Source organism: Amblyomma mixtum, chromosome 1, assembly GCF_055824585.1.
Source record: "Amblyomma mixtum isolate Tamu chromosome 1, ASM5582458v1, whole genome shotgun sequence".
NCBI lineage: Eukaryota > Metazoa > Arthropoda > Arachnida > Ixodida > Ixodidae > Amblyomma > Amblyomma mixtum.
In genome coordinates, this window is record NC_143012.1 from 36,268,320 (window position 1) to 36,293,135 (window position 24,816).

General features: G+C 48.3%; 1 protein-coding gene across 1 annotated transcript in view; it reads right to left on the bottom strand.

Annotated features, from left to right (window-relative positions):
• LOC149366023 (polycystin family receptor for egg jelly-like) overlaps positions 1–18,187 on the bottom strand; it is a 31,023-nt gene extending 12,836 nt beyond the window's left edge. Inside the window, exons 1-5 of the mRNA XM_089569572.1 lie at positions 17,913–18,187; positions 14,807–14,975; positions 13,240–13,452; positions 6,222–6,478; positions 3,280–3,458 (exon numbers count right to left, since the gene is read on the bottom strand). Coding sequence (XP_089425698.1) covers positions 3,280–3,458; positions 6,222–6,478; positions 13,240–13,452; positions 14,807–14,975; positions 17,913–18,187 — 1,093 coding nt within the window. The remainder of the gene's footprint in view (positions 1–3,279; positions 3,459–6,221; positions 6,479–13,239; positions 13,453–14,806; positions 14,976–17,912) is intronic.
• Positions 18,188–24,816: the final 6,629 nt, after the last annotated feature.

The following is a 24,816-nucleotide window of genomic DNA, read 5'->3' on the forward strand; positions in this document are numbered from 1 at the left end:
TTATAAATTATTGAGCGGTCGTAGACGAACACCACGTGGTGTTTCATGCATACTGTCTTGCGCATCATTGTAAAGAGAAAACAAGACACATAGAATGCGCTTTTAAAGCTTGTAGTTGGGCTCGCTAGGGTTGCGTGACTAAGATACTGGGACCTCAGCAAGGACAGGGTGAAACAATGACGTACGAAAATCAATCAACAAAAACAAATTTGCAAAAGCGGGCCGAAAGACGACATCGATCAGCAAAGGATCGTTTTAGGCAGCAGCCTCAAAAATTAGGTCGTCTTTGCGCTGCAAATAGTTCTAGCAGTGCGACACAGACTAAATGGGGCCATGGCATGGGCTGAAAAAAAAAAAAAAAGTTGCTCAACGCTTATTTACTTATTTTCTGCCTTCTTTTCACGCGAGAAAAGTTACAAACAGTACTGTTTTTTTTTTTTCCCGCCTACAGCCCGGTACGGGTCGGACATGAAAGGATCACGGCGCTAAGATCTCTCCAGAGATTTCTTCGCTGACGCCCAATGAGAGTAGGCTTAACTATGTCATTTGTATACCGAGTTTAACAAGTGTCATTCACAGTGCAATGTCAAAGTGATTCGTACATGAGAACCCGGGTACGTTGAACGGTGCCAGAAAAGAAGTTAATGGCGTTTTTCAGTGACTGAATAGAAGAAGCGAAAGACCGCTCTCGCAAGTTCTAAAGTACAAAATCTAACAGCTATAGTTGCACTACTGCGATGTTCTTAGTGTAGCGTTGTAAAGCCTGACACATGGCTCATTACCAGGAATGCGTTCGCCCTCTAAAGTACAGAGCCCCGCTGGCCTGTGCTGTCTCAGTTAACATCGAGCAGACGCCGTCTGTTCTGCCAAAAGGCGCGTTCTGCATCTCAGTTCAGTTCACTTTGTTATTTTAAGTTCCCCGTAGGGGCCGGTACATAAGGGTTGGGTTTTTATACGAAAGAAAAACATCTCGTGACAACACAAAGCGGTCATTTAAAAGCCTTTAAAAATGAAGATGGGCACATGGTTTTGTGTTACGGCTTGCGACTGGACACTCGAAGCCTTATAGAAACCGCTGGAAAAGGACCTTCACACGACAGCCTGACGGGCAGCCGTTTGTACCAGGGTCGTCTTTGACTGCATGTTTTCATCTCTCCAAAAAACACGTCTCTACGCTATCAGAAATGCACTGGAGAAAAGCATAATGGCTTAGACCACTTCGAGTCTTATATATAGTACGCAATTAACAGGCGCATTGAAACGCAGTCAGTGTAGCCATTAATTGAAATCGCAAAATCATGTTCATTAAAAAAATTCGTTATCACAGCTGCGAAGACGTTTTAATACGCAGACGTCGTGGGCCGTAACATATGACTGAAAATCTATAGAGTAACGAAAAGTAGTTTATTACGCGTCGATGGGCCCCTTTTCTTTCACTTGCCTAACTTCGGAGGTGCTCAAAGACGAGATCACTGTTCAGATAGCCAAGTGCGCGAACCCGCCTTCTCTTATTTTTTGTATTTAGTTAGTTTAGTTTATGGGTTTTAACGTCCCGAAGCAACTCGAGCTATGAGGAACGCCGTTGTGGAGGGCTCCGGAAATTTCGAGCACCTGGGGTTCTTTAACGTGCACTGACCCAAAACGATTTCTTCAGGTGCTATGGCGATTTCAAAACCCTTGCCAACCACCCTGCTTGTATACAAGGAGTCTACTAGCACACTGTAAGCAATTCACCTCTTACGCTGCTACGGGAAAGGGCCAGGCGTCACGACGAGCTTGGCTGGCCAGGTCGGGATCAGCAGAGTGATAATTTAAGGGGCCAGACTCGAGCCAGACTCGGGCCAGACTCGGGCCAGACTCGGGCCAGCCTCGGGCCGAGCTCGGACCGAGCTCGGACTGAGCTCGGGCATCACAACGAGGCCCGTTGGCAGTGCTGTGCCCTTTATATGTCTCAACGCACCGAGGCGAGCACCACGTATTGTGAGAAGGGATTACATTCAGGCAGCATCACAGAGGTAACTAGAAAATTGCAACAGCTTGTGGACAGTGGTCCAGTTCGCCACCGAAATTTTACCGCTCATCCTTGCACCCCCCCCCCCCACACACACACACACACACTTTTTATACATCACCGTCTAGTCCTTTGTTCCTCCAGGCAGGCTGACACTCTTCACTGCGTAATGCACTGAACTACTAATTCAGTATATCCTGTTTCTTTACCTGTTCCCTGATGCAATTTCATCTAGGCGTCCAACATTCACATTCTTCACTGCATAATGAACTGTTTTTGTAATCTTATCTCTCGTCTTATTTTATTACTTGTTCCGTAATGCAATCTCATCCAAGTGACCGGCACGTCTTATATAGTATTTATTAAAGCTGTCCGCACTGTGTGCGTTTGTGCGCGCGTGCAGTCTTTTTGTCTTCCACATCGCATGTGCAGCTTATTACATTATGCCGTCATCGCCCCACATTAAAATTTTACTCCCTTCCATACTCTGTCATCCATTTCAACTCGTAACCGGTGTGAATAAGCAGGCTAGAAACTTGCTGCATGTTACCCTCCTTAACTTTCTCTCTAGCAAATTTCACCTCTCAACCTGGCGTTAAAGGTGCACTGAAGAGGAATCTGAACTTGTCTTTTTGCCGCAGGAACTCGATCTACACGTTCCTAACATTCTTACAAACTGCGACTTATTGCCCTGCGTGGCCGATTTCCCTAATTAAATCGAATTAACGTCCGGCTCCCACCTTTATTTTTTTAATTCTCCTCTTACGGTGGGCGCAGTCAACCAACGCGTGAAATGCCTTTCAACCAGCTCCGTGGAGGCTTTGCTTTCGCTTTATTTTTTTTTAGGTTTCCATGAATAAATAGTTTCATTCGCAGATAATATAGTCGCAAAATAAGCCCGCAGAAATAAAAATACGCGCGGACTATTTGCTACTACGGACTACTACGTATTACTCCGCCGATGGCAGAGCGACAAGGCGCCACGGGACTAGGTGAAAGGCACTCCACGCGTTGGTCGACTCCGCCCACCGTACGGGGGAGAATTAAAAAAAAAAAAGGCGTGAGCCGGATGTTAATTCCATTTAATTAGGGAAATCGGCCACACAGGGCAATAAATCGAAGTTTGTAAGACTGCTAGGAACGTGTAGATCGAGTTCCCGCGGCAAAAAGACTAGTTCAGATTCCTTTTCAGTCACCTTTAAGAAAGCGGGAGCTCTGCAGCCGTTCCGAGGTCGAAAAGGAGCGCGACCGAAGTGGCCGTTTCTCACTGAGCAACAACGTCTCCGCGTCGGACACGTAGACCACAGGCGCGCCATCGATGGTGGCGCGCACCGCCCTCCTGGTGGGCGCCAGGTAGCCGATGTCCACGGCCTCGACCAGCACCTCCGTCTTGCGATGCCACATCTGGCGCAACACCACCTTGGCCGTCTTCCCGGTCCGCAGGCAGCTGCACGTAGCACAGACACGTTTCTTCATACCCATGAAAAGTCGGACGAAAATTCGGACGAAACGGCGGACTAAACGTCGGATGAGAAGTCGGATGATAAGTCGGATGAAAATTCGTAAGAAAAGTTAGTCTGAGTTCGCGTCCCTCGTGGGGTATGTGAAATTTAACGTCCCGGAGCTGGTCGTTGATTACGAGCGACGCCGTAGTTAAGGGAGCTGAATTACCTGAGGCCATGCCATAGTGGAGGTATAGCTGAATTAGTTTAGTTTAGTTTAGTTTATGGGGTTTAACGTCCCAAAGCGACTCAGGCTATGAGAGACGCCGTAGTGAAGGGCTCCGGAAATTTCGACCACCTGGGGTTCTTTAGCGTGCGCTGACATCGCACAGTACACGGGCCTCTAGAATTTCTCCTCCAAAGAAATTCTAGCCGCCGCGGCCGGGATCGAACCCGCGTCTTTTGGGTCAGCAGCCGAGCACCATAACCACTGAGCTACCGCGGCGGCGGAGGTAGCTGAATTACCTAAGGCCACATTGAGTTCTTTGACATGCGCTGATATCGCACAGATTTGAACGTTATTGCATTTTATCTCCTTCAAAAAGTGGCCGCTGCTTCCAGGATATGCATCCCTCGTGGATAGCTACGTCACCGGGATTTTCGAACTGTTTAAACAATAGGTCTTGCAATGTTTTTTTATACGATATATTGGCTGTAGGATTTTCTGGAGGTAAACCAAGTTCCTTTTTCCTTAGCTAATTGATGTACTTAGTGCTACTGTACTGAAGCCAATTGGAGGTTATAAATTATGCCTAGCTAGTGGTAATCGAACAATTTTCAGTCTTCAGTATGTCCCCATAATAAAACTGGTACACGAGCGCCCTTTTTCACAGCCCAGCACTTGAATCCAAGCGCTATCAGTTTCAACATACAAAGTCAGCGGCGTCGTTTACTGCCGCAGAAAGTATCCAATGCAGAGCCGTTATTGCAAAACGATCACTCGACGTAATGCTATAGCATTTAAGCGCAGCTTTCGAAACTGACGAGAGGCCAGCACTTTTTTTATTACCCATACTTCACACTCAGCCGGAAACGCTAGAAAGAGGATAGTGCGAAAAAAAATAAAGCATGCCAAAATATGTGGGGAGAGACCGGGAGTCAAAGGGCGCCGAAGTTTATTTTGGAAATCTATGACGGCTTGATGGAGAAGGGCGGCTTTGAGGCAACCGCCGAGCCTCTCTTCGCCGAGAATAAACGTGGGCCTCCTCTAGGACTTCCGGCCGCTTCACGAGTGCGATGAGTGCACGAAACCAAAGCTCATAGTTGGGGTAGATGCTATCCCAGGTCTTGTGTCGCCTAGCTCTTGTGTCCTGTCGGTCTTTTCGTGTCCCTATCTATTTAGCGTATCTAGACCGATAAGGAACTGTAGCAAGGCTGAGACCGAGGACAGGCCTGTAGTGTATAATGAAAGTAAAAAAAAGGGGGGAGGCGGGAGTGCACGACCGAATGAGAGATATGCACTATGGCAAAGCTCTGCAGTCAAGGGCAATCGAACAAGGGCAGAACATGTAGTACGTTACTTCGCATAAGTTTCCGAGGAAAAAGTTTGTGGCAGTGGTCGCAGTGGGGCAAAGCCGCCCAGGAACGAAATCTACAACTACGCAAGCGCGTTTGGTACGCGGTGTTACGTTTGAGTCACATTCCAACACTGCTTTCGTAGTAAAACCTGTAAGGGCTAAAAAACACCTTATTCTCTGCATGTGTGTGCGAGAACATACGTACACATGTCAAGAAGTTTAGAAAGTCATAAGTGCATAAGGGCTTATTACGGCGCAATGGCTGACAAATTGTACAGTCTTTGTCAAAAGTTTAGAGCCCAGGGGGTTTGATTCTAAGCCTCGCAGTGGGACTCCTGTAACATTCGTGGTAGTCCTACCTATTGGAGGAGGGAGTACTAGAAATCTTTTTACCTTCAGCAAATTTGGAGCGCTGGAGATGGATTACGAACCAGACAGTGTGCTTGAGAAGCAAACTCCCTGGGCTCCAAACTTTTGACAAAGGCTGTACATGTACCTTGATGAAGGTTGGCCCACCAGCTAAAGCATTGCATTAAATTCCAATATTTTCCCAAGGAGTGGCTTTTTCTCATAATAATCAGATTACAAAGCAAGTACCATTGATATATATCTACTATATATCGCCATTGTCCCATCTGGGGTCGATAGCGACTTCACGCTCCATGAAGAAGGCTGGTACATCCGCTAAAGCATTGAAATCTTAATTATTTCTCAAGGAGCGGCTTTTTCTCATTATAATCAGCTTTCAAACCAAGTATCATTGATATTGTTACGAGGAAGACGAAGCTGGCAGTGGCGCGGGACGGAGCGCTCGCGCTAGGCCAGCGGCCATTAAAATCATCTCTTCTCCATTGTTCACCACGCCTCATTCTTCGGCTGGCCGCCACGTTACATTTGGTGTGAGGTGCTGGGGTCCCTTCATCACCTCGCCACTTCTTTTCTGCAATGAACACCATCGCTGAATCACGCATCCCTTCGTCCACGTCTTCCTCAGTTTACGATCGGGACGATCGCTCGGAGGCCCCGGGGTAATGTTACGAGGAAGACGAAGCTGGCAGTGGCGCGGGACGGAGCGCTCGCGCTAGGCCAGCGGCCATTAAAATCATCTCTTCTCCATTGTTCACCACGCCTCATTCTTCGGCTGGCCGCCACGTTACAATATATATCTACTATATATCGCCACTGTCCCACCTGGGATCTATGGTGACCTCGTAAATGCAGTCAGCCGACTTGCCCCGTGTGCACTTCACAGGCTGTCCAGAAGTCCCACCGCACGGGACCTCGGGGGCGATGCCGTAACCGGAGGCGTACAGCACCACGTACTGGACGTCGGTGCGCGGCACCAGCGGTCGGCCGCACTCCAACGGCACCCATGAGCGCACCTTGATGCGCACGGGTCGGTGCACACTAACCGGCTCAGGACGCCCGCAGGGACCCAGGCTGTCCGCCTAAGGACAGGGCGGAGAGACAGAAATGAGCTTTTGAACACAACTGATCAGTGCAGTATACCAAACGTAATTGACAGAACGGACAGTGAAGTGCACGGATCAGTTAACCGGTGTTGGATTGCGGTGTCCTGCGGGGAGCCTAACACTGTTGGCGGGGCGTTGGGAGTGTTGGTCAAGCAATTTTTTGTTTTTGGTTTGGTTTGTTAGGTTTAACGTCCCAAAGCGACTAAGGCTATGAGAGACGCTGTAGTGGAGGGCTCCGGAAATTTCGACCACCTGGGGTTCTTTACCGGGCACTGACATCGCACAGTTCACGGGCCTCTACATAAATACTGCGCAGTTGTACGTAGAACAGATAAGGAGCACCGCAGTAGTACTGCCTTTCAGCGGCAGCTCTTAATGCCTCGTTTCCCGAGATCGCGGCGAGTGCTGTCGTCGTCCGCAGAAAGAAGGAAGTGAAAGGTGAGGCGCCAATTGGTTGGCGGCAGTCTCATCGTCTTTCGCTTCAATACTTTGTGGAGGCGAAGGCACGGCCGGTTGGTGATTTTCACGAAATTGGCGCCGCGCTGCGTGGGCGCCGCGAGCTAGTCTAGATAGGAAGCATCGGCGTGCGGAACCATGAACTTTGCTCCGTTGCCTGCGTTGTTCGCCAGCACATTCAGGAGTTTGTCAGGGTTTCACAGTGAGAGTATATCTCAGCCCTTATAAAAATGGTTTATATACAGTCTATGGACTTCTTATAGACTGCATATTTGTTGCCTATTCATAGTTTATAGACAAAAGTCTACTAAAAGTGTATGGCGATAAATTTATAAATTTTCTATAGACTGTCTAGGATATCTATTGCCTATAGAATATTCTCTAGGATTTGTCTATAGACAGACTTATACACAGAAGTCTATGAACAGTCTACGGTCTGTCTAACGAAATTTTCAAAAGGGAGGAGCCCTGTTACACGAATGTGTGCGTGCTGACGAGGTAGAAGAAGCAGCAGGTGCCAATGCGCGAGTTTTCTAGGGCTAGCGAGGCGGAGAGGGCATCGGGACAGGAAGCTCGCGTCCTTGGTCTCTTCATACACCACAAACGCAGAGTCGACACCACCCTAGCCAAACTTCGCACGGTGGGAGACCAGGTGGGCCGCATGGTCCGCCGGGTCTCCAACAAGCGGGGCGGATTACGAAGCAAGGATGCACTGCGGCTTGCCCATGCTTTCGTAACGAGTCGAATCCTCTACTCAACCCCCTAATTGCACCTGCGCAAACATGATGATGACCAACTGGAGGTCATCCACCGGAAAGTCATCAAGCGGGCTCTCGACCTTCCGGTCACCACGTCCAACCAGCGACTTCTGGCCTTGGGCGTGGTGAACACATTCCGGGAGCTTCGAGAGGCCCACTTAGTCAACCAATACACGCGTCTTGCACAGACCACGTCCGGTCGCCGCCTCTTGGACCGGCTACACATCAAACATGACTACCATATTGAGGAAAGGGAGAGAGTGCCAGAACCCTGGAGACGCGCCCTCCGGGTCCGACCCCTTCCCCGCAACATGTCCAGAGAAGACCATAGCGGTCGTCGCCAGGCGCGCGCGGAAGCGTTGGCGCGATACTATGGTAACCAACAACATGTGTATTACGTGGACGTTGCCGGCCCACACCACGGGGTGTGGTACACGGCCGCAGTCGTACACAACACAAACACAGTCAACGGGCTCACTTTCAAAGCCTACAGCGCAACACACGCGGAGGAGATTGCCATTGCTCTTGCTCTCACTACTCCCAAGTCGAAACACATCATCACTGACTCGCGAGGGGCCTGTCGGAACTACGAGTTGGGCTGGGCTCCCCCGCTTGCCTGGCGCATACTGGAATATAGCTGTCGATCTGAAGATCCAACTCCACGCAACCTGATTTGGGCCCCCGGTCACCAGGGACTCCAGGGAAACGAACAGGCCGATCAGGCCGCCCGCGCACTCTCTCCCCGGGCTATCTCCCTGTCCTTGGAAGGGTACTCCCAATCAGGCAATCTGGCCATTACATTCAAACAAATCACCGATTACTACAAGGAGGAGCACCGGCGCTACCCGGCCCCTTGTAAGGGTCTGGATCGCGCTGACGAGCGCCTCCTCATCAATATTCTTACTAACACTGTACTGTGCCCGGCGGTGCTTAAACATTTCAATACATCCTTTGATGGCGCGTGCCAGTTCTGTGGGGAGGTGGCTGACACCTTCCACATGGTTTGGGCGTGTCAGTCAAACCCATCTATCCCCCCCAACCCCAACCCCACCAGAGAGGACTGGGAGGCGGCCCTGCTCGGCTGTCAGGACCTAAAGACCCAAAAGGCCTTGGTTCACCGGACGCGGGCGGCGTTGCTTGCCAATGGGGCCCCGGAATAGGGGCCCCACCTAGTATTGTTAGGGGAAAGGGCCAATAGGGCCTACCCAAATCACCTCTCTGTAAATATTTATTGCATTATAAATGTTTTTCACCACCACCACCACACTGTGTAGCGCAGCGCTCGCAGGTTCATAAGGACGCAGTTCTTATCAGGCACCGAGCCTCTCTTTCTGAAGAGATGATCTTCGTGAACCTATGTAAATACCAAGCGCTATTTGTTAACAGTCTTTGAGCAGAAACGAATAACGGAAAGGCGAGGAGTTTGATGCATGAATGTCCATGTAATGATAGTCCTTATTACGGCTTTCGAGTATGTTGATTTGTTATCCACTGAGAGGTAATGGTGTTGGTACAACGATTTACTCGAACACTAGTTTTTTTATATTAATCTTTCATTGCGTTATCGTCCCATGCCTTCGCTGCTAATGGAAACATGAACTCAGACTGGCGTATGGCAAGAAGCGGATAGAACCGGACCAGCCGCGGTGACTCAAGAGGTTAAGGCGCTCGTCTACCGAGCCGGAGTACCCGGGTTCGAACCCGGCCGCGGCAGCCGCGTTTCGATGGCGGCGAAACGCAAAAGGCGCATGTGTGCTGTGCGATGCCAGTGCACCTCAAAGATGCCCAGGCGGTCGAAATTGTTCCGGAGCCCTCCACTCCGGCACCTCTTTCTCTCCTTCTTTCACTCCCTCCTTACTCCCTTTCCTTGCGGCATGGTTCAGGTGTCCACCGAGTTATGTGAGACATACTGCGCCATTTGCTTTCCTCAAAAACCAATTTACCAATTTAGCGGAGAAAAAGATAATACTGACCTTCCATTCATTAAATGTCTTCCATCATCTGCTCACGAACAAACAGCAAGTGCAAGGCACAGTAGTTCCGAGAATATAGTGCACGGGAAAGGTGACTACATATTGCTCCCAACATATACACTAAAACGGCTAAAAATCTATATTTGTATCTGATGCAGCACGTGGTCATTAAAACTTATAAGTCAGATAAAAATCAAGACGAGGGCAGCTTTAAAACTCTTACGACAGTGAGAACGCTTCTTGCTTGTTTTCTGCTCCAGCCACGCGACACTCGCTGAAAACTTGTTCACTTATACGGAGAAACGAAAAAAGAAAGTGAGCTTGCTTTCGTTCATTGTATGACTCTCCAACGTCGATTTTATTGATTTTAAATTTTCCCCCAAGTGCGCGTTTAGCGTCCGCAGCTCCGCAGTCACGCCAGCCGTTTTCACACGCTAGACAGCGATTTATAACTTGTTTCTCGTTTAGACGTTTTACACCACTGAGAAACGAACTACTGACTCACATGAGGTTGCTAGCATCGACAAAGGCGAGTTTAATGCGACTTTAAAACAAGCACGATTCTACCTGGGCTACGCCCAGAATTAGTTCTCCATAGTGTCACCGTATTGGATAAACTGAAGCGCCCCCTCTAGGCCGGTAAGATCGCCGAATTGATCTCCGCCTGAGAGGAAAACAGCTTTTCTCTTTCTCTCCGGAGCTGCGGTCGGTCTCGTGTGCGCCATTTGCTGGCTGAGCTGACCTGTCGGCGAGAAGGAACGAAATTGTTCCCGAGTCCCTCAACCACTTGGACCGCTCTTGGATGCTGTTGGGGTCAGTTGCTCGGAAACCAAAAATTACAGGACTGCATTTAAGTCTGCTTAAGAGCAGAAAAGCGAAAGCTTTTCCTTCTTTCTCTTTTCCTCCTTCCGTGTTTTCATTTTTTGTTTATTTTTACTTTGTTCTTAACTTTCTTTATTTTTTCTATTTTTTTTTATTTTTAACACATATTTTTCATTTATTTTGCTCTTCGTGTTTTTTATTTTTTATTTCGTTTGGTTTCTGAGGGTTTAACGTCCCAAAGCGATTCAGGCTATGAGAGACGCCGTAGTGGAGGGCTCCGGAAATTTCGACCACCTGGGGTTCTTTACCATGCACTGACATCGCACAGTACACGGGCCTCTAGAATTTCTCCTCCATAGAAATTCAACCGCCGCGGCCGGGATCGGATTTCATTAAACATATGTTGTTTATCAACTGTTGCTTGATCAACTTTTATATTTTATTTTAATTACTATACAACTTATGCTCGCGAGGACAACTTCCGTCCACCCCACTCATGGGCCAAAAAAGGCTTACGCCTTAAAATTCACGAGGACCCCTAACTACTTTGCTTGCAGGCAATGCGATAGAAATAGACAGAGGCCGTTGATGCCTTGCATCAAACTTTGTCATTAGTGCATGCAGGTGTTTGCGGAGCCCTAAATGTCTGTCTGCGCACAGCCAAACATCGCTTCGGATCATCTAGAGGTTTCCCGCAGTTGTCTCGAGGTGTTGGCGACAAAAACGTATTTTTGTCACTACCGGTCTCTGACGTCATTTCCTTCCAGCCAGTGGAAATTATTCGGTTTAGTTTGGTTTATATGGGGTTTAACGTCCCAAATCGATTCAGGCTATGAGCGACGCCGTAGTGAAGGGCGCCGGAAATTTCGACATCCTGGGTTTTTTTTTTTTTTTTTACGTACACTGACATCGCACAGTACACGGGTCTCTAGAATTTTGCCTCCATTGTAATTCCACCACCGCGGCCGGGATCGAACCCGCTTCTTTAGAGAGCCATAACCACTGAGCCACCACGGCGCCCGGAATTACTCGGTCTGACGACGTCATTTTCCTCCGGCCAATGGGAACTATCCTCTCTGGTGATGTCGCTTCTCTCCATCCAATGGAAATTATCCGATCTGATGACGTCACATTTTTCCAGACAATGAGCGAATTTTATACCGTCGACAATTTTTTTTTCCGCGGTAAGGCTTCTAATGTTATCGAAGCCGCTTGCTAAATGCTAAACCGCAGTGACTGGCGCTCAGTGCATCAAGACGCAATAGAGGTATAGAACCCTTGTGGGGAAGAAGCTTTACGGCGGGTACGATATTGCGAACAAACCTAATCAGCCCGTCAAGATCCAGCAGTAGGCGCAGCCGAAATCCACGTACCGCAGACATCGAGGTAAAACGACGCGGGCTAGATTCAGTAGTGCGCGTCGCTGAAGCTGTCCCTAAGAATCCCGTTAAAGGCAGTACCGGTCCTTCAAAATTTTCATATTGTCCGTGTCTACTTGCGGAGTGTTTCTGAGGAAAAAAAATGAGCCGCCTTGAAGACTGATGGTGATATTCGTGATCACTGATGGAGGTTGGAGAGGAAGGGGGGGGGGGGGGGGGGGGGTATGTGGGTAGTCCAGTGACAGAACCAGAAGAGCTGCGCCGTCGACAGCTAAAAGATCCAAGTGATGGAAGACTCTACCCTACAGTCTTATTCAACTTGAAGAATGAATTAGTTGATTAAAGACAAAAATAAACTTGTCTGCGTCAAGAGTATTTCTAAACGCGAAAGCTAAATCCGAGCCCTGGAGTGCACTGTAGCTGACCCAAGTTGTTTTATGGTTTATGGGGGTTTAACGTCCCCAATCGACTCAGGCTATGAACGACGCCGTAGTGAAGGTCTCCGGAAATTTCGACCACCTGGGTTTCTTTAACGTGAACTGGCACAGCACAGTACACGGGCCTCTAGAATTTCGCCTCCATCGAAATTCGACCGCAGCAGCCGGGATCGAACCTGCGTCTTTCGGGTCAGCAGCCGAGAGCCATAACCACTGAGCCATCGCGGCGGCCTCATTCATGTTGTTGTTGACGATTTTACCAAGGATGAGTCCGCATAATTCCCCTCTCGACATATACAGCAGTCTTAACCCATATAAAAATGGTCTATAGACAGTCTATAGACTTCTTAATGACTCTATTGACTTCCTACATATATTGCTTTTTGTCTATTCATAGTCTATAGGCTGTCTATAGACAAAAGTCTACTAAACGTGTATGGTCTTAAATCTATAGATTGTCTATAGACTGTCTATGGCATTTTAGACAGTCTATAGACTGTACAGACAGAAGTCTATAGACACTCTATCGACTGTCTAAAACTTTTCTGTAAGGGTTGGCTAGATGTTCGTACAAAACTTCACTTACTCCTCGTTGTCTGATGACTAAACTACGCAATTCCATTCCGTGGCTCAGTAGTTATGGTGCTCGGCTGCTGACCCGAAACACGCGGGTTCGATCCCGGCCGCGGCGGTTGGATTTCAATGGAGGAGAAATTCTAGAGCCCCGTGTACTGTGCGATGTCAGTGCACGTTAAAGAACCCAAGGTGGTCGAAATTTCCGGAGCCCTCCACTACGGCGTCTCTCATAGCCTGGGTCGCTTTGGGACGTTAAATCCCATAAACAAACAAACACACAATTCCATTACGTAACGAAAGGAGGAGACTTTCTTCGTGGGATCAAACAACACTCACTTCAAGGCGAGGCTGGCAAGGCTGTGGATCGGCGATGACCGTGACCTTGGTCACGCTGATGCGGCTGATCCTGCGGCGCGTCCGGTTCCGCAGGGACGCCGTGATGAAGTACTCTCCCGGAAACGGGTACGTGTAGTTCAGCGTGGGCCCGCGATACCTCGCGTACGTGCCGTCTTCGTCGCTCACCACCTTCAGCTGCACCGACGTAATCAGCTACGGTCGCGGGGAGAGACGAATGCGCTGTCTGTGGACTGTGTCCACTAAGCCTAAGGTATGTGTGCCTCGGCACAGGTATAGCCGATTCGAAGGGCAGCAAGCGCTTAGGTCTCGAATCATTGTGTGATTGTTTACACTGGGCATGGAACCAATACGAAAAATCGTCTCACTTTTGGCGCGTGATTTTTCTTTGTTAATTTCTTAATTATGTTCAAATTAATGTTCAAAACATTATAAACTTTCAATACGTCAAAGTCACACGCTTACATGGGTATCATAGCAGGTTAGTGCCTTCCATTGCGCCATTAGGTATTACACTTTAGATTCGTTCATTTAACGAGCAGTACTTCCGGTCGAGAGAAACGATAGGACAGTGTCAAAAAATACCGCGAAATTTTCTGCTGTTTTGTCGTAATGACAGGCGTTCCTGTCGTTTAATAGTATTTTTCTGTGGAAGGGTACATTTTCTGAAGAAGTCATCTGTAGTCTTCAGTTGTAGAGTATACTCTCCTGTAGTAACTACACAAAACTCTGTTACAAAAATTTCTGCTTGTACAAATTCATGGGCAAAAACGTTACAGAAATCCTGTTGCGACGACAGATTTCCTCTTGTTTTTTTCGGCTGAGATTCATTGATTTATTTATTTTATATTATTTACTTGTTGACTGATCTGATTGGTTGATCGGATCGATCGATTAACTGGTTGATTGATCCGATTGGTCGATTAACTGGTTGATTGATCCGATTGGTCGATTAACTGGTTGATTGGTTGGTTTATTGGCTTATCGGGGTTTAGCGTCCCAAAGCGACTCAGGCTATGAGGGACGCCGTAGTGAAGGGCTCCGGAAATTTCGACCACCTGGGGTTCTTTAACGTGCACTGATCCGATCGATCGGTTAACTGGTTGATTGATTGATCAGTCGACTGACTGATTGACTTATTGATTGATTGACTTAATGATTGCTTGACTTAATTATTGATTCATTGACTTAATAATTGATTCATTGACTTAATGATTGATTGATTAATTGATTGATTGATTGATTGATTGATTGATTGATTGATTGATTGATTGATTGATTGATTGATTGATTGATTGATTGATTGATTGATTGATTGATTGATTGATTGATTGATTTACGAGCCGTAATTTTGCTGCTATCGGGGACGCCGTAGGAAAGACATCCGGATTAATTTCCGAAGCCTTCACTGGCTTGCGCTTAATTTCAATTTTTAGTTGTACATGTGCATCTACCCAGATTTAAAACATCTCCTGGGCCCGTTTTTAACAGCGCTCACTTGAACACCTAAATTCGAACTTATAGAAATGTGGTTAGCGTGAGAACTCACGAAGAATTCGCTCCCCGGGAGCTCGTAGAAGTTCCAGGGATCGGGTAATTCCAGGACATCGCCGAAGCTGTAGTACGTATCGAACTTCTTTATGTCGATGTAACGCGGGTCCGCGAGGATGATGAACTGGAAAATGTCGATGCGGGCCCTGATAGGCGAGTCCACGAACCTGCAGTGGTAGTATGGGAGCGGCTGTCACCGCTGGAGTAAGGTTTGGTTTGGTTTATGGGGTTTAACGTCGCAAAAGCGACTCAGGCTATGAGGGACGTCGTAGTGAAGGTCTCCAGAAATTTCGACCCCTGGGGGTTCTTTAACGTGCACTGACATCGCACAGACACGGGCCTCTAGAATTTCGCCTCCAAAGAAGTTCAACCACCGCGGCCGGGATCGAACCCGCGTCTTTCGGGTCAGCAGCCGAGCACCATAACCACTGAGCCACCACGGCGGCACTGGAGTAAGAAACCATCCTGCGACTCGAATGGCTAGAGACCGAGCTGTGCTCGTGGTTCACAACTTCTTTTATCCCGGAGCAGAAACAGGACGAGAAACAACGCGCGGAATGAAGTTCGTACCTGCGTCGAGGCTGGAAATTGGCTACTATTTTTTCTTCCGCAGTTTTGGAAGAATTACAAGCTTTCAGAATCTCGGTAATTTAATTTTGGATTTTCTGCGGAAAGGTTACTAAGCTTTAAATGCATAAATATTGCCGAAAATACCCGGTGAAGGGAGGAGGAAATTAAAAGGTAACCGGAAAAATTGGCAGTCGTTTAGCTGTGGTTAAACCTGGAACGAAGAGAGAGAGAGAGAGAGGCGACGGAGAGCGCGCGGCAGCGGCGGCGGCCCCGGCACGCTGGCTATGCGGCGCTACTGCGCATGCGCAACTAGCGAGCGCGGCGGCGGCACCTCTGAGTGACCCGCGCAGCGACGGCGGCGGCGCGCCAGCTGTGCGCCGTGTGACGTCACTGCTCCTCGCGCATGCGCAGTATGGCCTCCGCGAAATGGCTACGCGACTCGCGTAGTGTTGAACAAAAAAAATGTAAAACGGCCTTTTTGCACTAACCAAATTTTCCACAATTTCCAAAAGATCCTTCCTGGGTCCAGAGATGTGCTTCTTTTATTATATCAAGTCGAGCCCGTCAAAACATATTTGCGATCGCTAGAAAAAACTGTATATTCCGCCAAAAAAATCAGCGGAGGAAACTAGATACGTTTTTTCCTTGTTTGTGTCGTCGATGCTGGAAAATACTTTTGCCATGCAAAAATGCTGTGCGAAGAGCGTTAGCTCTTCTGGTCACGTTTCGAGCCTTCGAGTTATGCTGATTCCACGGATAGAATCCAAGATGGCGGCCTCCATAGCAACGACATTGCATTCCCGTGGTTTCCATGGTAACCGAGGTGGTTACATAATGGAATGAACTAATAACTGGCAGCAGTGTGATGCCCGAGCACCACAACTCGTAGCTAGCCCATGTCAATCCGGTATGTACAACCCCGCCTGGCAAGCGACAAAGTCGAGCCACTTAGTCCCGATATTCGTTTAAAATTTGTTGGCCAACCGTTTGCCGCAAAATATTCTAGATTATGTGATACAATTCAGCGTTTCGTGCAGCATAAACTTAATAGTTAAGTTAGAGCCCAGCTTGAGGCAGGAATTCGAACCGGCGACGTGTGTAACCCGAATCCTTTCATGTCTTGGCGATCTTCATATGAACATTCCCTTCCAAAAATGGATATTGAATTTCTGATATCATTATGATATAATCGTGGTGAGTCGTCCCAAATTAATCAAAAAGGCAAAATATGTTGTGTTCTCGCATCAGCCCGACATCAAAAATTCCTAACGATTTTTTATTGGTTTGTTGGTTTATTAGGGTTTAACGTCCCAAAGCGTCTCAGACTATGAGGGACGCCGTAGTGAAGGGCTCCGGAAATTTCGACCACCTGGGGTTCTTTAACGTGCACTGACATCGCACAGCACACGGGCCTCTAGAATTTCGCCTCCATCGAAATTCAGCCGCCGCGGCCGGGATCGAACCCGCGTCTTTCGGGTCAGCGGCCGTGCGCCGTAACCACTGATCCACCGCGGCGGGGTGATGAAAAAAAAAGAAGAAAAGGTAGTTTTTCTTATGCGTAAAGACATCACAGCAGTATCTTTTCCAAGCATCGCCCGACACGCTTTTTTAAATTTCTCGTGCAGTAATGATGCACATCAACTAACAGAACTTTTTAGTTAAATCTCTTCATTCGTAACTGCCGTACATTGCGTATCTTACGCCAATATTGTTTTTAGTTTACGCGAAATCGCGGTATCGCTGTCACCATCAATGTCCCCCCCCCCCCCCCCCCCCCTTCTCCACGTCCACCAGCCATAACTGCTTACTGCACCGAACTACGTGGACACCCTCAGCAGAGTGGCGCGCTATGGTGATTGTGGTGGCATATAAACAAAACGCAAATGCGCAATCGCAACCCTAGTTACTGGACACTCCGATGGGCATCAGCATTTCCCACTAATGAGACTGAAAACCGCAATTAATACAAGGACAACTATCCGGTGTTCTTAAGGTTGAACACTTTTTCATGTCCTTCGGAACGCCTGCTTTTTTTTATCGCAGAGATATCGTACGAAGAGCGTTTGATTGATTTGTTTATGGGGTTTAACATCCCAAAGCAGCTCAGGCTATGAGAGATGCCGTAGTGGAGGGCTCCGGAAATTTCGACCACCTGGCGTTCTTTAACATGCACTGACATCGCACAGTACATGGGCCTGTAGAATTTCTCCTCCAAAGAAATTCAGCCGCCGCGGTTAACCGCTGTGGTCGGGATAGAACCGCGGCGGTGGAATTTCGATGCAGGCGAAATTCTAGAGGCCCGTGTACTGTGCGAGGTCAGTACAAGTTGAAGAACCCCAGGGGGTGGAAACTTCCGGAGCTCTTCACTACGGCGTCTAATAGCGTTTCTTATCAGTCATATGTCTAAGGCAGTTTCATGAGGCTGCGCTCACAGTTGCTCCCAAAGTCCAGCGTTGAATAAGGCGGGGTTCCTTGACGTCTATGTGAAAATGTCTACAAGAGCAACTTGTCCGAACGTGCACCCTGTTACTGACCTCTGGGCGGGGTTCACTGCGAACGTGCCCTCGTTACCCCGCCACTGGAAGCCCGTGTAGTCGCATGTGTTGGCGTACTCGTTGAAGATGTCCCCGCTGCAATCCGGGTTCACCACCGGGGCCAGCCGGTAGCGCGTCGCCCTGGCGTTGGTCCCGCGGACCGGGTGCAGCACAAATTTCGTGGCGATCAGCGGCTGAGCGCAGACCGGGAGCGGGAACCACGAGAACGCCGCCGCCGCCGCCGCGAACCACAGCAGAATCCACCGCCGCTGCATAGCTGTCCGGCCTGCGTGACCTGCACTGTCGTCTCGCATTCTGCTTTCTCCTCTTCTCTCGAGCGGCACGCGACACGCTGTGATTGTGGAAGCGGTCACTGAAGAGGGCGCGCTATTCCGCTCTGTCAAAGCAGAGACGGATAAAAGAAGCGATGATCGAGGGGTAGTAGGAAACTCTGTCCAGCTCAGACCCGGAAGTTCACCAGGAGATGACAAAGGGGCAAGAGCGGCTGCATGATCCAGTGGACTCCCGGAGTGGGTGGGGACCAACAAGCAATTTTTAATTCTAATTCAAATGTTTTCACAATCATCATCATCATCATCAAAGGTGGAGGTGGAGGAAGAATTAAGGTCGATTTGAGAGGAGAAGAAGAAGAAGAAGATTTGCGTAGTTACGCCAAGTGCGAATTTGCTGCGCTAACAATGAGCGGGCATTGTTTTGCATTGTTTATTATCGTTATGCCTTGTTATTCATGATATTGCTACGTGATCAAAGGGGTATATGGAGTGTATTCTGCGTGTTGCGTGTAATTACGTGGCATGGATAAAGCATGTTTGATCGATGACCCAACGTTTATTACACTCGTTTTATGCATGCATATCAGTCACGGTTCCCGTTCTAGCCCGCCTGCCACCTATGTCACGCGAAAATGTGACGTCTGTTTGACGACTATGTGAATACTATTGCCAGCGCGCATGTGACGTCACGTGAAGTCAAACGCCGGCATGCAACTCCCCCCTGCGGTGGCACGCGGAGAAGAACAGCGCAAAGGTTTCCGCTCGTCGATGCAGCTTCTGAAGGCACTCGTAGCTTAAAACGTAAATAAATCTTCCTCCTCTCCTCTAAACCGTATATATCCCGCATCAACGACGTGCCGGCGTCAGTCTTTGTGCCGCCTAAATGACTCTCTACATTATCATGAATTCTTGATGACGCCTTAAATCTGAACTCCCGGCCACGTTGTATATTGCATGAGAAGCGCCACTCAGAAATGCTAACTCGCTCGTCCCTTGTTCTAGCTCCCACTTTACGTCGTTAGGCTCAACGTTAATATTTTTCTTTCCCGGTGCCTTGAAGCTTAGAGCAGGAGTGAATCAAAATAAAAGAACCGTTCTCAGAGGAAAACGGGAGGCTTGTTTTGCTGGAACGCGCGGAAAAATGCTTCCGGATTACCTTCGCTGCTCTGGCATCTCGCGAGCACGCACGCGGTTGAAGCGAGCGCCCTGAGAGAATTTTTATTTTACGTGGACGCGTGTGCGTGGCAGTTTATTCACGTAGTAGTTTCCCGCCACGGCAAACAGGGGCCACGACGTGATCGAATAAAGTCGCGTGGAACGCTCGCGCCCGGCCGCATCGGTGCGCTGACAGCGGCCGATGCATCATCGTCTGAGAATCCCCTTTCAACGAAGCTGTATTATTCTGCGCCGGCGCACTGGGAGGCAACTGACCTCGTAGACTTTATTTTTGTATTAGACACCACGATAAAATCTTTCGGAGGGCAGAAAATTGATCTTTTTCTTAGATGCAGGATTGAACGTCTCAAGGAGACCGGGCCTTGCTTTGCAACGTTGTATACTGAACGTCTGCAACATTATATGTTGCAGAATGCGGCACTGACCTGCGGGCCTTCTTTACTTTTCACTAAATATTTCATGCAAAAACACTATGTTCGCGCGACCGACCGACCGACTGGCAGGCAGGCTAGGCAACGCTAGGCTAGGTTGCCGGTCGGTCGGTCGGTCGGTCGGTCGGTCGGTCGGTCGGTCGGTCGGTCGGTCGGTCGGAGGAGGAGGAGGAGGAGGAGGAGGAGGAGGAGGAGGCCAGGCAGGCTAGGCAGGCTAGGCAGGCTAGGCAGGCTAGGCAGGCTAGGCCGGCTAGGCCGGCTTTGCAGGCTTTGTAGGCAGGCTAGGCAGGCTATTCAGGCTAGGCAGGTTATTTACGGCTAGGCAGGCTATTCAGGCTAGGCAGGCTCGGCAGGCTAAGCCAGGCAGGCCAGTCAGGCCAGGCCAGGCTAGGCGAGGCAGGCAGGTAGGTAGGCAGGTAGGTAGGCAGGTAGGTACGTAGGCAGATACGTAGGCAGGTAGGCCGTTATGAAAAATTAGTATGCTTCCTTCTGTCTTCCTTTTATTGTCGCATAGATAATGGTTGCAAGGTACAACCCACACACATCTGGTGCTGGTTGCGCTTGAACCCTAATTTCCAATCACAGTTCCCACTAATCCCTGCCCCTGCTTTAAAGGGACACTGATGACAGATTGAAGCAGGCCTGTATCGAAAGAGTGCCACATTCTAATGACAAACACGCTACTTTCGTTAAAAACAGAGCATTCCTAAACTGGAAAAAGCCAGAAATTTATGACAGGCGTCGCCACCACCGGCCGTTTTCGCAGGCGGACTGCAGTGACAATCAGCTCCCTTCGCAGATCCCGGAGGCTAGGCTACACCACCATCCACTCCAAAACGGTGATCACGGAGTCCTTTTCGGTGCTGACGTCAAGCGTTTTATTCTAGTGGCGGGTAAATTTTTAAATGTAATTTTTGCAGTAATAAATGTGTCTTCCGCTGCCAAAGAAATATCAACACACCCAAAAAGAGTTTAGAATCGATTTCTACTGAACAAATGGATAGAGTTGTGCCGTGTCCCTTTAAATTATATGTTGTGAAGAAGGGACCCAGTGGAAGAGACGGGGGCTTTAGTGTCCCCTCACATGTGGTTGTCTTCCTTGTTCCTTTCAATTATGAACAAAGGAGCTAGCGGGAGGAAAGGAGTAGCTAGTGCACCTTTACATGTTGGCCCCGAGTTTCCATTCCGAATTCTTTTATGAAGAGAGCCACGAGGGAAGCGGACGCTAGTGTCCCATCACATGCTGTCCCCATTGTCACTCTCAGTTATGAAGGAAGGAGCTAGGGGGTGGGAAGGTAGCTCTAGTGTTCCCTCCCATGTTGTCCCCCAGTGTCCCTTTAGATTATATTTTATTAAGAAAAGAGCTAGTGGGAGCGAAGGGGACGCCAGTGTCCCCTCACTGTTGTCGCACAGTGTCCTTTTAAATTATGTTTTGTGATTGAAGGAGCTAGTGGGAGGGAAAGAGACGCTAGTGTCTTCTCACATGTTGTCCCCACTGTTTCTTTCCATTATGAAGGAAGGAGCTAATGGAAGGAAAAGGCACCTTAGTGTCCCTTTAGATTATATTTTATTAAGAAAAGAGCTAGTGGGAGCGAAGGGGACGCCAGTGTCCCCTCACTGTTGTCGCACAGTGTCCTTTTAAATTATGTTTTGTGATTGAAGGAGCTAGTGGGAGGGAAAGAGACGCTAGTGTCTTCTCACATGTTGTCCCCACTGTTTCTTTCCATTATGAAGGAAGGAGCTAATGGAAGGAAAAGGCACCTTAGTGTCCCTTTAGATTATATTTTATTAAGAAAAGAGCTAGTGGGAGCGAAGGGGACGCCAGTGTCCCCTCACCGTTGTGGCACAGTGTCCTTTTAAATTATGTTTTGTGATTGAAGGAGCTAGTGGTAGGGGAAGAGACGCTAGTGTCTTCTCACATGTTGTCCCCACTGTTTCTTTCCATTATGAAGGAAGGAGCTAATGGAAGGAAAAGGCACCTTAGTGTCCCTTTAGATTATATTTTATTAAGAAAGGAGCTAGTGGGAGGGAAAGGGACGCTAGTGTCCCATCACATGCTGTCCCCATTGTTACTCTCAGTTATCAAGGAAGAAGCTAGGGGGTGGGAAGGTGGCGCTAGTGTTCCCTCCCGTGTTGTCCCCCAGGGTCCCTTTAGATTATATTTTCTTAAGAAAGGAGCTAGTGGGAGGGAAGGGGAAGCTAGTGTCCCCTCACATGTTGTCTCACAGTGTCCCTTTAGATTATATTTTATTAAGAAAGGAGCTAGTGGGAGGGAAAGGGACGCTAGTGTCCCATCACATGCTGTCCCCATTGTTACTCTCAGTTATCAAGGAAGAAGCTAGGAGGTGGGAACGTGGCGCTAGTGTTCCCTCCCGTTTTGTCCCCCAGTGTCCCTTTAGATTATATTTTATTAAGAAAGGCGCTAGTGGGAGGGAAGTGGACGCTAGTGTCCTCTCACATATTTTCTCACAGAGTCCCTTTAAATTCAGTTTTGCGATTGAAGGAGCTAGTGGGAGGAAAAGGGGCGCTAGTGTCTTCTCACATGTTGTCCCCATTGTGCCTTTCTATTATGAAGGAAGGAACTAGTGGGAAGAAAGGGAGCGCTAGTGTCCCCTAACCTGGCAACCAGACACACAAACGCCACCTCGCGACTGGTTTGCCGCGGTGGCGCCTGCAATCAGTGTTTGTGCGCTTTCCATCAACGCCCAGTATAAGCCGTCCATCGCCGCATGCGCGCGAGAACCCGCTTTATTCTCGCGCAGCCATCTTCGTGCCCGCCTTCAATGGCACTCCAATCAGCCGGCGTTTGGGTCTCCTTGTCTCTACTGGCGCTGAGATGAACGGAGCGAGCGACGGACAGAACGGGGAGATAGAGAGAGAGCGTAACGAATCAAAGAAGGAGACGGTGCGAGTGGGGAAAAAAGGAAAACAGCGGCTAGACGGCTCCGTAATTAATTTTTACGGCCTCGGCGGAGCTAGGCAAGAAGCTCTCGGTCACGTCCGCTGGTCTGGCGTCGGGAACCTTTTATATGCGCGCTCCTATCGAAGCCTCCCCCGTCGCGGGAGGTGGAGAGTTTGCCACTGCGGTTGCACCTCGACAGGTTTGTTCTTTTTTTTTTTTTTTGGCGCGTGCCTCCTACGTGTGTTTAGGACGTCCTTGTTATCTTTTAGCTTGATCTGCGCTCCCCATTTCTAGTCGTTTATCTTTTTTTCCTTTATCTTTTCTATAGCGACCGATTCAGACCTGTTATCTTTTATTTTCGTCCCTCCGTTGTTCGTTTTTTTTTTCTTAGGCCCTCAATCTTCTTGTGTGGTTTCGCAGCGCAGACTTTCGTTGATCTGTCTGCTTTGATTATTGTTGCGTGTTTTGCTGCTCAGGCTGGTGTCTAAAAATTACTGTACGATCCTTTACAAGGCGTTGCTTTCTCAGCTTTATGTGTTTCTGGCTTGTATTTTATGTCATCACCGCACAGGTCCTGCGTAAACGTATGCAAGCATGCAGTTTTCAATAATCACTTCCGGTCTCTTTCTTCGGCATTAATATGTGTGTGCATATATATATATATATATATATATATATATATATATATATATATATATATAGAGAGAGAGAGAGAGAGAGAGAGAGAGAGAGAGAGAGAGAGAGAGAGAGAGCGAGGGAGAGAGAGACCGCTTGGCAACCCGGCGACCAGCGCGGTGCAAATATAAAAGGGCGGCAAGTACTGTTCATATTTTAAATACGCAGAAACTACGGCTCCGAGTGCACTTTGCAGGTGGTCGAAATAAAAAATAAACTTCTAGGACCAATGCCAACCTCGAGAAGAAGAAAAAAGGAAAGACGAATCTGTCCGTCCATATTACGAAAGGTTCGTGTGGATCGACCTCCTAGGGTTTTTAATGAGGTGTTCCGAGCGTGCGCTGTCAGATTCAGGCACGTGGTTGGCGGAAAAGAAAGAAAAAAAGGAATCGGAAGCTTTCGCGCGGATTAGAGGGTTTTAGATCAGGTCCGATGGGAAACAAACGAGGTAGACTTTTACGGCTTCGTGTTAACGCCTTCAACATTTTTTTTTTCTTCCAGAAGCGTGCTGATTATTATTTCACAAGTTTCTCGGAAAAACGGCGCGTTTCGCAGCGAAATTCGCTTAGCCTGCCTTAATGTGTAATTGCGAAAGTTTGCTTTAGAAGACCTCTTCGAGCTACGGCAGTCGCTGAGATTTATGTATTCGGCTAGAGTAGAGATCAGACCGCAGCGCTCGTCTTGCGCAAAATTCTTAACTCATGTAATTTTAATATCGCGCTGCTTTAACTGCGTATGAAGTTTTCATCCTAGTACGTTTTCATTCTAGTACATGACTGCTTCATTTTAAATGTTATTTACAACCAGTGATTTTTAAAGAGTTTGAAGTTTCGAGAAGTTTCATATTCTCAGTGGTTGCTTTTTAGTCGAGATATCTTCCCTTCTGTTCTAATAAGCGCGCATAAAGGAGACGTATAGAAATTTTAACTAAATAGTCCACATTCTTCGATACCTGCGCTACATACCAGGCTTCTAAAATCAAGTGTACTCGGTTTTATTTCATAAGAAGATCATAGCCCTATACATATGCATCTTTTTTAACACAATTGTGGAGGAGACATAAGGCATTCAAGCTGTCACGTACCTCATTGTGAACACCAGACTTCACCTTAAAGGCACCCTGGAATGTTTTTATTCTCATATTATATAGTGCAACAGATCTGTAGTGGTGATCTTTGTGTGTATTCGAGACAAATTTGAACGCTGTGGGTGGATCCTATAGTTTAGGTTTGGTTTATGAGGGCCTTTCGTCCCAGAGCAACTCAGGCTATGAGGGACGCCTATAGGGCCTATAGTTTATAAATAATGCTTGAAAATTCCTACTTGCAGTAGCACGCAACCGATTAGGGCGACACCCCCCCACGCGTTCTTAGTCGGCCTTACCCCGATGACGACAGTGGGCAATGTGGGCGAGTCTTCTCAGCGGG